Source organism: Ammospiza caudacuta, chromosome 22, assembly GCF_027887145.1.
Source record: "Ammospiza caudacuta isolate bAmmCau1 chromosome 22, bAmmCau1.pri, whole genome shotgun sequence".
NCBI classification, from domain to species: Eukaryota; Metazoa; Chordata; class Aves; order Passeriformes; family Passerellidae; genus Ammospiza; species Ammospiza caudacuta.
The window spans coordinates 2,943,243-2,957,166 of NC_080614.1; the positions used below are offsets into that span (position 1 = coordinate 2,943,243).

At 57.7% G+C, this 13,924-nt stretch overlaps 3 protein-coding genes across 5 annotated transcripts; all 3 read left to right on the forward strand.

Annotated features, from left to right (window-relative positions):
- The first annotated feature begins 4,898 nt into the window (after nt 1-4,898).
- Nucleotides 4,899-6,910, forward strand: C1QA (complement C1q A chain). 2 transcript variants are annotated; one of them, XM_058818863.1, is made up of 3 exons: nt 4,899-4,955; nt 5,645-5,815; nt 5,939-6,910. In XM_058818863.1, exons 2-3 carry the CDS (start codon nt 5,653-5,655, stop codon nt 6,505-6,507), a joined length of 732 nt encoding a protein of 243 aa, XP_058674846.1. In that variant the 5' UTR covers nt 4,899-4,955; nt 5,645-5,652; the 3' UTR covers nt 6,508-6,910. The 2 variants fall into 2 exon arrangements, with proteins under 2 accessions (XP_058674846.1, XP_058674845.1); XM_058818862.1 differs by lacking the exon at nt 4,899-4,955 and adding an exon at nt 5,162-5,229.
- A 772-nt stretch (nt 6,911-7,682) lies between these two features.
- C1QC (complement C1q C chain) lies at nt 7,683-9,820 on the forward strand. 2 transcript variants are annotated; one of them, XM_058818807.1, is made up of 3 exons: nt 7,683-7,870; nt 8,518-8,707; nt 8,924-9,820. In XM_058818807.1, exons 2-3 carry the CDS (start codon nt 8,527-8,529, stop codon nt 9,475-9,477), a joined length of 735 nt encoding a protein of 244 aa, XP_058674790.1. In that variant the 5' UTR covers nt 7,683-7,870; nt 8,518-8,526; the 3' UTR covers nt 9,478-9,820. The 2 variants fall into 2 exon arrangements, with proteins under 2 accessions (XP_058674790.1, XP_058674789.1); XM_058818806.1 differs by lacking the exon at nt 7,683-7,870 and having other exon boundaries at nt 8,509-8,707.
- A 995-nt stretch (nt 9,821-10,815) lies between these two features.
- C1QB (complement C1q B chain) lies at nt 10,816-13,265 on the forward strand. Its single transcript, XM_058818766.1, has 3 exons — nt 10,816-10,899; nt 12,078-12,237; nt 12,551-13,265. Exons 1-3 carry the CDS (start codon nt 10,882-10,884, stop codon nt 13,117-13,119), a joined length of 747 nt encoding a protein of 248 aa, XP_058674749.1. The 5' UTR covers nt 10,816-10,881; the 3' UTR covers nt 13,120-13,265.
- The last annotated feature ends 659 nt before the right edge of the window (nt 13,266-13,924 follow it).

The window sequence follows — 13,924 nt, forward strand, 5'->3', positions numbered from 1 at the left end:
ATGGCACATCCTTCCTGTCTTCTCCCTGCTATTATTGCCTGAAATGCTGTAATTTAGATTCCGGCTGTGTTTGATTGCAAACTCCCCCAATCTACAAATTTCAGTGACAAGCACTAGAGCAGCTCATTTACATGCCAAAGTGATCAATCTGGAACTGCTTGTTACACCAGAGAATAAATAAATAACGGATACATTAAAGAATGGGGAACAATCAGCCAAATTAACCAATAGATGTCGAATAATGACAAGTCCTGACATCCTCAACAGGGAACAAGAGAGAGGGATGGGACCAGCTTTCCCAGCATTGCCCAGGGCTGCTGTGCACTCATCTATCTCCTCTTGTCCCATGAGCCAACAGAGATGTGCATCAATGACAGGAGACAGCCAGCAAGGGCTGGAGCCTGAAATCCTGGCTCTTAAACCGCATACCTGTGTTTCTTCCTGACACCTGCTCTATGCAAGCATCCATCATAGGAATAACTCATCCCCTGGGACAGCAATTAAAAACATTTCAGACACGTGGCAGTGTGCCACACAGTGTGACACAGTGTGACAAGTGCCTCTGCTGCCCGATTTTCACCTGACATCTCATGAAATCCTTCCAGGGCACCATCTTTCTCCACAAGTCCCTGCCAGGACGATGGATCTAGGTGGGAGTCAGTTTCTTCTCCCAGGTAACAAGTGACAGGACAAGAGGAAATATCCTCAAGTTGCACCAGGGGAGGTTCAGGCTGGATCTTAGGGAAAGTTCCTTCACTGAAAGGGCTATCAGGCACTGGCACAACTGCCCAGGGCAGTGGTGGTGTCACCATCCTTGGAGGGATTTAAGAGATATGGATGTGGCTCTTGGGGGCCTGGTTCAGTGATGCACCTGGCATTAACCTGGTGCATTAATATTTGGACTCCAAGATCTTAAAGGGCTTTTTCAAACTTTATGCTCATGTAATTCTCTGATTCTATTTGGGACAGCCCAGCTCAACAGCTGCAACATCCATCTGCCTGGTTATTCAGGCACCATTAAGCCAGCAGCGGCTGCAGAAAGGTGGATGCTGTGAGCTGTCCTCACCTCCCAGTGGGTGCAGGTGGCCGACTGGGATGCTGGTGACTGGCAGCAGAGCGGTGTGTGCTACCTGCCAGCACTGCTGATCTCCACCATCCCTGCCTCCCATTCAGGACAGGTAAGTGCCAGCTGCCTGATTGATTCTCTGGCAGCTCCTGCCTGTCAGCTCGGCACCCCAGGGATGCCCAGCAGGGAAGGCAGCGCAGCAGCATCTCTCCCTGTTGTCTGCTGTCAGCAACTCCTTTGTGCCTGCAGGCACTGGGGATGGGGGGAGGCTGTGCAGGGGTCACTTCCCTTCCTCGAAGGGCTGCAGGGCTGGGGGGCACTAACTTGTCTCACCCGGCACCCCCAGCTGGGAAGGCAGCCAGAGGAGAAGGAGCTGCCCCATGCTGAAAGGAGGAGGGGTGCTTGAGGTAAAAATCATCTGGAGCAGAGTTCCTGGGTGTGCAGTAGTGCCGAGAGGCCATAACAGGTGCTCTAAATCATGTGGATGCTCACCCGAGTGCTCAGGTTCACCAAGTACCAAGGCACCATCCTCTTTGGAGATGATTTTGTGACACCTGGGGGTATATGGAACATCCTCTGGCTAGTCCAGGTAATCTCTGCCTTGCACCTGGCCCCATTCCATGTCGTCTGGGGTCCCCTGATGGTGTCAGCTCCTGCTCCATGCTGCGGGCTGGCTCTGCTGGAGCTGCCCCACAGGCAGAGCCCAGCAGGGCCGTACGGGCCCCGCACCTCCCGCCCCGGCCTGATCGCCCCCGAGCAAACCCCGCTCGTCCCCCCGTCCCAGGGAGCGCCAAACCGCCCCCAGCCCGGGGAAAGGGGCTTTGGGGCCGCTGGGAAGATGGGTTATCCCGGCCCACGAGAGGCCGCGAGGTCCCTGGCAGAGGTGTCCGGGCAGACACTGCAGCCGGACAGGCCGCGGGACGCCGGGCCCACTGCGGCCATCCCGCCGCGCTGAGGGCGGCGCCGGCGGTGGCACCGCGCTGGCCGAGGCAGCAGCGCCATCTCGCGGCGCGTCCCCTCGCTGCGGGCCCGCCACAGCCCCGATCCCGGCGGCAGGGAACACCCTCAGGATGCCAGGCCGCCACAGCTCCGCTCCCGGCGAGGGAGGGGAACACCCTCAGGGTGCCGAGCCCGCCACAGCCCCGCTCCCGGCGGGAGGGGAACGCCCTTAGGGTGCCGGGCCCGCCACAGCCCCGCTCCCGGCGGGAGGGGAACGCCCTTAGGGTGCCGGGCCCGCCGCAGCCCCGCTCCCGGCGGCAGGGAACACCCTCAGGATGCCGGGCACGCCGCAGCCCCGCTCCCGGCGAGGGAGGGGAACACCCTCAGGGTGCCGAGCCCGCCGCAGCCCCGCTCCCGGCGGGAGGGGAACGCCCTTAGGGTGCCGAGCCCGCCGCAGCCCCGCTCCCGGCGGGAGGGGAACGCCCTTAGGGTGCCGGGCCCGCCGCAGCCCCGCTCCCGGCGGGAGGGGAACGCCCTTAGGGTGCCGGGCCCGCCGCAGCCCTGCTCCCGGCGGAGAGAGCACCCTCAGGGTGCCGGGCTGGGCCTTCCAGTGCCGGCAGCTGGGCCTGCAGAAGCCTCCGCGATGGCGCCGTGCAGTGTTCGGGCTGGCTCGCCGGCAGCTCTGGAGCCACGGCTGTCGCTGTCAGTGTCTCCCCACTGCCAGAGGGCAGCGTCAGATGGGGTGTTGGGGATAAATCCTTCCCTCTGACGGTGGAGAGGGCCTGGCACAGGTTGCCCAGAGAAGCTGTGGCTGCCCCATCCCTGGAAATGTCCCAGGCCGGGTTGGACATGAAAAGTGTCGTTGCCCGTGTCAGGGGATGGAACAAGATGAGCTTTAAGGTCCCATCTAACCCAAACCAGCCTGGGATGTCTCAGCTGCAGATCCAGAGGAGGAGGAGGAGTAGTTGTTCAGAGGATGGGAGAGGAAGGGTGCCTTGACCACAGGTACTCTGAAAGTCAAGTGAGTGAGACTAAACACTTCTCAGAAATCTCAAGGATCTGTGGGAGGGAACACCTGGACCAACACCAGCTTCCCGGAGATGCTGGAAACCCACAGCCAGCCCCTGTAACTGGGCATTTAAATGGGGTTAAGGGGACAGCAGAAGACAAAGGACACAGAGCATGAGGACACAGCCATCAATCAATGCTGGATGAAATGATGGAGTGCTCTAATTTGGGCTGTATATTAAGAAAGACCAATAGGACAGAAATACAATTACTGTCCAGAAACACCATTTGGCAGAGGTAGATCCTTTCAACTTACCTATCATCTTGTCTTGACATGGTTACAGGTTGAGTTGATAGGTGAACTCTGCTGATAAAATAAAATCACATTTCTTCTGGGCATCTGATTTATTATGGAGCAACATTTTGATTTAAAATGTGTAACATATTGCATTAACCAGACATCTAGTCAATGAATTAAAGACCAACTCAGTGACAGATCTTTGCTGGCAAGGGTCTTTGGACTGAGTTTTGGTCATTGCCTTTTTCAGCTGTTTTGGAAATGATGCAGCACCTCCCTTGGGAATGCAGGAAGCAAAAGGCAGAGAGGATAGGGGGTTTGTCAGCCCCTTGGACTTTGGAGTCACCCTAATCCTAGCTCTGCTTACCATCCTCTTTCCTTGGATATCCTCCCCTGAGCCCCAGCTCCAGGCCAGGGCAGCTGCCACAGGACTCCTGAAAGGATACTCAAGGGAACATGGATGAGAAGCCCCCTCCTCACTGCCCACTGTGTCCCCCATGGGAAGGCCTGGGTGGTCCCCAGGGTCCCAAGGATGTTCACCTGCTACAGTCACTGTGGCATGTCCCATGCCCATGTGATGGGATTTGGGGACTGGTGACATCTTGGGGATCTTTTTCTGCAGAGCTGAATGTGCACCCCTGGACTCATTCCCTGCACTCAGTGATAGGAGGTGCTGGTGTTTCACCTTGAGGCCACACTCAGTTCCTGGGGTTGCCCAAATCTGGTTGGTGCAAGACACAGCTACCCAAAGGGACGTGAGAGCATCATCAGTGCCAGACACCCTCATCTTTTCCCACTCTGCTCTAGACACCAGGTCCCCAAAGCACTGAAGTGAGGGCAGCGGGAAGGAGATCGTTGGACCACAGACTATCCTGAGCTGGAAGAAACCCCCAGAGATCATCAGGCCCACTCCTGGCCCTGCACAGACACTCCAACAATCCCATCCTGAGCCTCAGAGCATTGGCCCAACGCTCCTGGAGCTCTGGCAGCCTTGGGGCCATGACTGTTCCCTGGGGAGCCTGGGCAGTGCCTGCACCCTCTGGGGGAAGAACCTTTCCCTAATATCCAGCCAAAATACTCGAGGCCCAGCTGAGCCACACAGGCACTGATGATACTTTTGCTGGATCCTGCTCCATCCAAGTGCAGTGCCAAGGTGGGCATCTGGAGGGGTCAGCACCCAGCAGCACCATGACAAAGTGACAGACACACTGCCCATCAGCCAGAGCAGAAGCCTCCAAGGGTGATCTCCTGCCCTGAGCATCCCTTGGGTGGCTGTGACACCTGGTACTCCCATCACCTGTCCCCTTCTGCCATCTCAGCAGCCTGTGGGCATCCTCCAGTCATGTTGCTTTGTTCCAAGTCACCACCAGCCCCTGCTTCTGGGCCAGGCTGGGCACCCAGTGGTGCTGCACTTTCCCTGACCAAGCTGTTTCCAGTAAAGCCAGAGTCAAGCATGGAAAGGGGAACAAGTTTCTTTCTCTTAGAGAGAAAGTGAAACTTAACACATCCCTTCTCCAACCAGACAAACTGCAGTGCATGCAAGTTCATCCTTCCCACCCCTCTCTTCTTCCTCCCTACTCCCAGAGAAGAGCTTCCAGCAAACAGAGCTGCTCACACTGCCCTGTCTTCAGCCTCTGCACCAAGGTAATTCACCACAAACAGCTGGGGACACTCATCTCTTCTGCCACCACTTTCCAGTCCTTGCTCCCTGTCCTCCTTTGTTCTTCACTTCCCCCTCCACAAGGGCTTAAAGTAGAAAAACAGGGAGAAGATGACGCGGGGGAAGAGGAACCTGCAGGGATCTGTCCTTACTCTGTGTGATTGTGGAAACTGCTGGGTTCTGCAGACTTGTCCCAGGCTGAGAACCTCCGATTTTGGGATAGATCCATGTCCTCTCTCCCAGCTCTGCATGTTGGAGGTTTGGATATCATTTGCCCTTTTCCCCTTTCCCCTTTAGCACTGTTGTGTCTTTGCATCCTTTCCTCCCTTGTGCTCTCTATCCCATGGGGCCACTGCCCCACACAGCAGTGCTTCTCCCCCCAAACTGGAATAAACATCCTCTACAGGCATCTGAGGTGCCCCTACCCATGCCCAGGGCATGGAGGAAAGGGTATGTGCCATGCTCCATGTCCTGGCTTTCCAATCCCATGGGCATGCTAGAGATTTTCAGTGCCATCAGTGATTTCGGATCACACAGCCTCAAAACCCTTCCCTGCATGTGGTGTCCGGTTATCCATGCTGGACAATGCAGTAGATCTGTGGATGCACCTGATGAGGGCACCTGCGTGTCTGTGTGTGTTTGCCTCCATCCCCAATTCATCCCTGTGCTGTAGGAAGCAGGATGCACCCTGGATTCTTGCTGGCAGCCAGCATCCTGGCAGCAGTGCTGGGTATGGCCCTGCTGGAGGACGGAGTCTGTAGGGCACCAGATGGCAAGAATGGCTCCCCTGGAGTCCCTGGCCGTGATGGCAGGCCAGGGCAGAAGGGTGACATGGGAGAGCCAGGTAAGAGGAAGCTGGGGATGTTGGGGGCCTGGGAGCCTCTTGGTCAGAGCATCCCAGGCTGTGGGAGCAGCTCAGGAGATGCCAGATGGGCATGAACTCCTTCTCCTCCCCTCTTCTCCCCAGGGAGAGCAGCACTGAGCTCGAGCATCAAGGGATCCAAAGGGGATGCAGGTGAACCAGGGTATCCTGGCCCACCAGGCATGCGTGGCTCACCTGGCCGGCCAGGCCCTCGGGGGATGCCAGGGCTGCCAGGGCCACCGGGGCAGAAAGGGCAAGCTGGCAATGCTTTGGAGCACCCGCGTCCCGCCTTCTCCGCCTCCAGGCTGGCCCCGCCACGCGCAGGCACCACGGTGGTGTTTGACAGGATCATCACCAACGAGGAGAACTCCTACAGCCCCCAGACTGGGAAGTTCACCTGCAGCATTCCCGGGCTCTACTACTTCAGCTTCCAGGTGGTGTCCAGCGGAGACCTGTGTCTGAGCATCACCAAGAACGGGCAGGGCGTGGTCAGCTTCTGCGACAACAACAGCCGCGGCATCCTGCAGGTGAACTCGGGCAGCAGCGTGCTCAGCCTGGCCAAGGGTGACCACGTGTCCCTGACCACCAACCCTGTCCAGGGCAGCTCCATTTACAGCGGCTCCGAGGCTGACAGCGTCTTCAGCGGGTTCCTGGTGTCCCCAGAGACAGCCTGAGGGACTCCCACAGCATCGTGGGGTGTCTGCCTGCCTGGCTGCTCCCCGCTGGGTGTGTGGGAGGCTTTAGTGCCACAGCACATGTGGATGGTTGCAGGCTGAGCATCCAGAAGTGTTCTGTGCATTCCCAACTGGCCAAGCTGTGAGTCACCACTGCAGTGCTCACCTCCATGCTGAGCCTGCCTGCACTGTCCTGGAGGCTGTGGACTCTCATCCCTTTCTCCTCCTGGGCACTCAAGCTCCACTCTCAGTTGTCACCAGCTGTGGCTCTTTGCTCCTGAGTGGGAAATCACTGCCTGCTGCTGCTTCTGCTCCACTAACCACTGCAAAAGCCTTCCTGGCACTGGGACACATCCTGTCACAACCTCCCCATCAGTATAAATAAATGCTTCTTCTACCACTACACCTTGGGTTTTCTTTTCTACTCATGCATCTTCCCTGAACCATCAATATCCTGGACCCCTTCCCAAGCTGCCAGGGAGAGAAGTGATTCCAGCTTGCCCCTGGCACTGCAAATGCAGAAGGACAGGGAGGAATGAGGTGTCCAATCAGAGCTTACACTTCCAGGGAAGAATAAGAAACATCTGGGACAGGGCTATGTGTGTCCTTCTCTGCTGAGCCCAAGGTTACTGTCCTGCAGGGGAAAACACAGGCAGCAGATCCTGTACCTCACCTGCAGGGTCCCAAGTTGGCACCCAGACTCTCTCAGGAAGGCAGAAGGCAGGGCTCTGTCACCTGCAGGGTGCAACACCCCAGTGAAGGATCTTGGGGCCTCACCGAGTCCCGCATCCAGCAGAACCTGGTGGGGCATGGGGAAGGGTGCAGATCAGAAACTCTCAAAGGGAAGCATCTCCCAGTCCTATTTAGGGGTGCAGCATCTTCCATGAGAGCCAGGCAGTGACCTTGCAGCAGCCCCTCAGTGCCACAGGCATCTCCAGCCCACTGGAGCTGGCCTGAGGCTGGCTCTGCTCCCAAGCTGCCCTTCTGCTCAGAAACAAGGGAAGTAAGAGGGAAAGCAGGGGATCTGGGGTGGGCTATTCCCTGCACTGGGGAGTTGTGCAACATCTCTTTGAGCTGTGCCCCACCTCTTTCCTTGCAGCCCTTCCTGTTGCAGTGGCACCAGTACAGGTTTTGCTGGAGAGCCAAGAAAGTGCTGTCTCAGCAGAAAGCATCAGGCAGGAGGATGTGAAATTTGGCTGGGAACAGCTCGGGTTCCGTGTTTACGAGGGCCCTTTACCCTTTCCTAACTCTGTGACTTCCTCTGTGAGGGTGTCGGGGAGCCGCGCCCACCGCGCCTTGCTGGCAGTGAGCACGCGCCCAGCGGGACCGGCAGCCTGGCATCCCTGCCCTGTCCCCACCAGAGGTAAGAGGGGCTGCAGGGTCCCTGTCTCGAGGGTGGGACTGGGGGTCCAGCAGCATGGCACATTGCTGGAGAGGGTGATAATGAGAGGAGGATGTGGAAGAGAGAGGAGGAGGAGGAGAGGGTGAAGGCAGAGGCACTGACAGGCTGCGCGCCTGTGATGGACGCAGGATGGACCAGCTGATGGAAGGATTGATCCTGATGGACAGAGCCAGGACAGTCAGGCTGCTGCTGGAGGAGGAGGGAGGTCAGATGTGTGCAGGGAGTTCCAGCCTCGGTGCAGCACGGGGTGACAGTCTGCAGTGGTGTGTGCATCTCCAGGGTTTGGGGACACTGCACTCAGAGGGCTGGGGGCTGGCCATGGGCTTGGGGCTGGCCAAGGGTACCTCAGACCTCATGGCTCCATCCAGACAGAAAGTCCAACTCACACTGTGTCATCGGGGGCTGCCCTGGGGTTGGAGATGAGCCTGGGGCCCATCTCCACATATCCACCTCCCCACTGTCCTGCAGTGTGTATAGGTGGGACATTGAGGACGCACGCAAGGCATCCAAGTGTTGCTGGTATATCCAGGCTCCTTTTCTCCATGTCCTGCAAGCCACACTGCTGTGACCCCTCACTCCCGCCCTTTCTTTCACTTTCCATGCTACAGAACAGCAAAATGGAGAAGAGATTCTGGGAGCAGCTCTATCTGGCCCTCACCCTCCTCCTCCTGAATGTGGGCTCTGCTGTGACTGTAGAGGACCCTCACAGCTGCTATGGAGCTCCAGGTCTGCCAGGCATGCCGGGTATACCAGGCAGGGATGGCCGGGATGGACGGAAGGGAGCCAAAGGGGAGCCAGGTGAGTGAGCAAAGAGGGAAACCACATGGGCTCTTGCAGGGCTGCACTGAGTCCTCAATGGCTGGTCTGCCTGGGTTTGCAGGATGTGGAGAGCATCCTCTGTAGTCAGGTGGAAGAAGCAACAGCACTCATCTGCCTAAAAGAAGGGGCTAGAGAAGCCTCTCCCCACATCCTGCCATTGACACTGACTCCCTTTCACTGCCCACCATCCCACAGGTATCCCAGCTTCTACAGAGCTAGGGCCCAAGGGCATGAAAGGGTCACCAGGCCCCCCTGGCCCTCCAGGCAAGCCTGGCCCGCCTGGGGCTCCTGGTCCAATGGGAATCCCTGGGGCGGCAGGCCATGCTGGCCCCCCGGGAATGCCAGGCACCTCCATGCAGAAGCTGCAGTCAGCGTTCTCAGTGACCAGGCAGACCAGCCAGTACCCCTTGAAGAACGTCCCCGTGGTTTTCAACAATGTCATCACCAACACCAACCACGACTACAACATTGCCACGGGCAAGTTCACCTGCAGGCTCCCCGGGGTCTACTACTTCGTCTTCCACAGCTCCCACACAGCCAACCTCTGCGTCATCCTGCACAAAAACGAGAGGAGGATGGCCAGCTTCTGCGACCACAAGACCAACACGGTGCAGGTCAGCTCGGGGGGGACGCTGCTCCACCTGGCTGCTGCCGACGAGGTCTGGCTGGGAGTGAATGACTACAACGGCATGGTGGGCATTGCCAACTCCGACAGCATCTTCTCAGGCTTCCTGCTCTTCCCAGACTAGAGGATCAGCAGAGCTCACCCCAGCACCCCAGCGCCTTCTACCTGCCCTGAGCTCACTGCTCGCTGCTGGGCTCCTCCTGCTGCTCCCAGTTTCTCTGCAGGGAGGGCATCAAGCCCAGCAGCCAGACCCCCCTCAGTCTGGGGGCTGAGCCCTGGTAGCTGCTGCACAGGGGGAACAGGAACATCTGCAACATCTGCACCCAGAGTGATGGTGCTGAGCTCCTGGTCCTGCTGGCACTGCCATGTGCATCCCCCCTGCTAACCCCACATTACCTCAGAGGTCTCCCTGTTTTTCCCCTCCCCACCTGGGCTGCCTGAGATTCAGCAGGCTGCAGCAGCCCCTTTGCCATGACCTGGCTGTGGAAAGTGTCAATAAAACCTTCCCCAGTGCACCTGGTGTAGTGTGTTGTTTCCTCCATGTGGTGTGCACAATTGTGCACGTGACATCTGGCCATCTGTGTGGCATCAGCATCAGAGACCACCAAGGCTCACCAGCATCAGAGACCACCCCACCCCCCCCCACACCTGGCTTTGCACAGGGGGTGGGACCCCTGGCTGCTGCAGGAACGGGATGGTTCCTGTGTCCCCACACAGCCCCTATCAAGAGGGCACCAAGACTCATCCAAGCAGGACCCTGATATTCCCCTTTTCTCCAAAGCTCTACAGGGGCACAGACTGCAAAGGAAACCCCAACACCATAGTGGGACATCCCTGGGGTCCCTACCAGGATGGGGCAGGGGAAGCACTCTGGCTTTCCTGAGCCAAACCAAAGGAGCTGGTGGTTGTGGAGGACACAGAGCCCACCAAAACCCAGCAGGGATTTCTCCTGGTGTCACACATTGAAGGGTGGAACAAGGCAGTCTCCTCTCCAAATGTCCTGTACTTCACTTCCACAAGGCCGTAGCCAAAGCAGGGAATGCTTTTCCCACAGGGCAGAATCACTTCCCATGCACAGTATTTAGGAGGGGCACGGACTCAAGGTGATGGATGCTGAGACCCTGCAGCATCCCCTGGGCCTGCAGAGCTGGAAGCACATGGAGCAGCCTGAGGGGTGCTGCCTGAGTGCATGCACATTTCTGCAGCTCTGTTGGGTTACCATAAACTCATCTGGAGCTCCAAAGAGTATTCCTCATAGGAAACACCCCTGAGCAGGACCCAGAGACCCTGCAGGGCAGAGCTGTGGCTGGAGGGGCTCAGGGTGCTATTTGGGGATGGCTTGTCCTGCTCAGCTGACAACAGCATTTGTGGAGGATGTGAAACTGCCACAGAAAAAGGACAGGAGCTAAAGATAAAAAGGGGATGTGTCCCAGATCCTTTCACAATAGCCCTTGCAGGAAACTTCTGCTTCTCTTCTCGGGCATTTCTGAGCAGGACGCTGGGGTGTCCCGCTCCATCTCCCCACCTGATGAACAGGGCGCTCAAGGTAAGAGCAAGACTGAGCCCAAGGTTCCCCCCGCAGGCAGGAGCACGTGGGGAACCCAACCCTGGCAGGGTGACAGTCACCGGCATTGCTGGCACTTCCCTGTGGCCTGGGGCAGAGAGAAACTGGGGGTGGAGGTGCTGGGCGGGGGTGGTGGAGGTGCTGGTGGGACCCTGACCCCTCCTGCTCCACCTGGAAGAAGGAAAACATAAAAGCAGAGATGGCAGAGTTCCAGAAGGGTTATCGGGGACTGAAAGGTGCATCAGTCTGAAAGGTGCCCTGGGGGTGCTCTCCTGCCCTGAGAAGCTCTTGTCTTCTGATGGCTGGGAGCTTGTGGATCAGTCTTTGTTCCTGCTGCACCCAATTCAGAACGGCTGTGGCTGAAGGATCCAACTCACCAATCTTTTGTCCTGCTGGCACCAGAGCTTCAGCACTGGGAAAATCCACCTGGGATGGGGGAGTTGTGGCTGGGGTGCTGTGATGTCCAGATCCAGCCCCCAAATGCCCAGTGCTTATCCACATGCACCCACACCAGGATCTGGGGGAAGGAGTTGGGCAGGAAGGGCAGGAGGAAGGTCAGACCCCAGGCATGGAAGCCCAGGTAACTGTCCCAAGAGGCTTGTTAGATACAGAAATGCCTCTGGCATTGAGCAGCTGTGTGGCAGGTCACAAGGGGAGCCGGTGGGATGGAGGAGGGGCTCATTGCCATCTTCAAGGACTGGCAATGTCCCTTAGACATGCTGGTGGAAGGCATGGCCTGTTCCCTTGCAGATGACAAAACTGCTGTGGTTGGGTAAGGGTTTTGCCCTGCAAGTATGGCCCTGAGATGAGATGAGATGAGATGGGGAATTTCTCCTGCAAGGCAGCAGCATGGCCATGTTGGACATCAGATCTCTGAGATAACCTGTCCCAAATATTCATGTGGCTGAAGCAGTGGGCACTTGGAAACTGGGGATTTAAGAATGACAAGAGACTGCAAACCCTGCCTTGCCCAAGGGCTATGGTTCTTTGCTCCAGGGCCAGCAGGACAGTGAATTTGGCTCTGCAGTAGGATGTTTTCCCTCCCTGATCGTATTACCCAGACTTGCTTGCAGTCACCATCTTTCAGAGCAGCTCAGAGTGCCTTCCCCAGCCCTCCCACCACCCAGGAAAGCCCCCAACACCATTCCATGCTCCCACAGATGTGGATCATGTGGGCTATGCTGCTCTGCCTGGCTGGAGGGCAGCCTGCCAGTGCCACGCTCTGCAGGACCCATGGCACCATCCCAGGCATCCCAGGATTACCAGGACAGCCTGGCAGCGATGGCAGGGATGGGGAGGATGGCCCAAAGGGTGAGCAAGGTAAGGAAGAGGCTGCAGGTGGGTAAAACACTGTCTTGTGACTGCCAAGAGCAGAGAAACATAGTGCCAGGCACGTGGTCCTGGGAAAGCAACCCATTTCCACCAGTTCTTTGAGGTCTTGTCAGGTGGGGATGATGGAGCACCCCAAGGAACCTGGGGAAGGAGGGGGATGACGGCAAGGTGTGTCCCACCTGCCTGTTGGGCAGGGTCTCCACTGGCCCACACCCAGCACAGGTTTCCTTGCTCGTGCTCCCTCTCTGCAGACAAATGGAGCTTGGCTGTGACCACAATGACTCTTCCTCCTCTTTCCTAGGGCCCTCTGGCCAGAGTGAAGAATGGAGAGGGGAGCGGGGAGTCCCAGGAGCACCGGGACAGCCTGGGAAGGTCGGTCCCATTGGCATGCCAGGTATAGAGGGCTTACCAGGTAACATGGGACCGCCTGGCCCCGTGGGAGAACCTGGTGACTACAAGGTCACCTTCAAGTCCGGGTTCTCGGCTGCCAGGATCATGAGCTCCTACCCGCGCCGGGAGCAGCCCATCCGCTTCGAGCGCGTGCTCACCAACGAGCAGGGCCACTACGAGAACCGCTACGGCCGCTTCACCTGCCGCGTGCCCGGCACCTACTACTTCACCTACCACGTCACCTCCCGCGGCAACCTGTGCCTCAACATCAAAAAGGGCCAGGGTGCCAGCAGGGGCGAGAGGGTGGTCACCTTCTGTGACTACGTGCATAACAGTTTCCAGGTCACCACGGGTGGCGTGGTCCTCAAGATGGCCATGAATGAGTCTGTCTGGCTGGAACCTACAGAGAAGAACTCCGTGGTGGGGCTGGAAGGGTCTGACAGCATCTTCTCTGGCTTCATCATCTTCCCTCAGGCTTAGCCCACTGGAGATGTGTCTGTGGCCAATCTCTGCAGTCCCTGCAGTGCTAAGGACTCCCCTGGAAACTCTTTGCTCCCAAATTGGTGCTTGAAGCACACTGCTGCCATTCTTGCACAATAAATTACAGTTCTATTGGTCCCTTTCTGGATAGGATTTGCCTTTTTCCTCACAAATAATTTTCATACAATCAGGGTACTGGTTCTTGCCCTCTTGGGTGCAGCCCACGCTCATTAGCATCTCATTACTGCCGAGTAGAGCCAGACAAGTCATGCAGTTCCTGCTGCAGACCAGGGCGAGTATCTCTGTCCAGAGCCACCCAAAGGATCCCAGCCCAGGGTTAGGAAAACATGGAGAGGCAGCTCAGCCTTTAGCAGGGGGCAGGGCAATGACAGAGTGGGAAAATTGGGGCCACTGGGTGCTGGTGGTAGGTGGGGAGCTGCTGGAGGAGGTGCTGTACTGGAGAGTCCTGGCAGTGGCAGGATCTGGGGACACCAACCTCTCTCACACTTTTTTTGGGGGGTGGTGGTAGTGACAGAAGTACCCACAGAAGACTGTCAAAGCTTGTGACAAGGCAGGGTAGGTCAGCGTGGGCCAAAAAACTAGATGCCATGATGGGGGTGGTGTGGAGGACACCCCCACGACAGCCTCCAAACCCTAGCACAGAACTGTTCTCCACCTCCTGGAGCACAGCCAAGCCCTCCCAATCTGCTCCTTATCCATAGCAGAGCTGTGGACCCAGGAATGATCAGATTAAAGCCGAGGAGCCCGGGGACAGCCCTGGCCCTGGGGCAGGTGACAACCCGTG

Coding starts and splice junctions, on each gene's coding strand:
- C1QA (XM_058818862.1), top strand. CDS start 5,199: ATGTCCTCTCTCCCAGCTCTGCATGTTGGAG. Junction 5,230..5,644: donor CCCAGCTCTGCATGTTGGAG/GTTTGGATATCA, acceptor CCTGTGCTGTAG/GAAGCAGGATGCACCCTGGA. Junction 5,816..5,938: donor GGGTGACATGGGAGAGCCAG/GTAAGAGGAAGC, acceptor TCTTCTCCCCAG/GGAGAGCAGCACTGAGCTCG.
- C1QC (XM_058818806.1), top strand. CDS start 8,509: ATGCTACAGAACAGCAAAATGGAGAAGAGATTCTGGGAGCAGCTCTAT. Junction 8,708..8,923: donor GGGAGCCAAAGGGGAGCCAG/GTGAGTGAGCAA, acceptor ACCATCCCACAG/GTATCCCAGCTTCTACAGAG.
- C1QB (XM_058818766.1), top strand. Junction 12,238..12,550: donor TGGCCCAAAGGGTGAGCAAG/GTAAGGAAGAGG, acceptor CCTCTTTCCTAG/GGCCCTCTGGCCAGAGTGAA.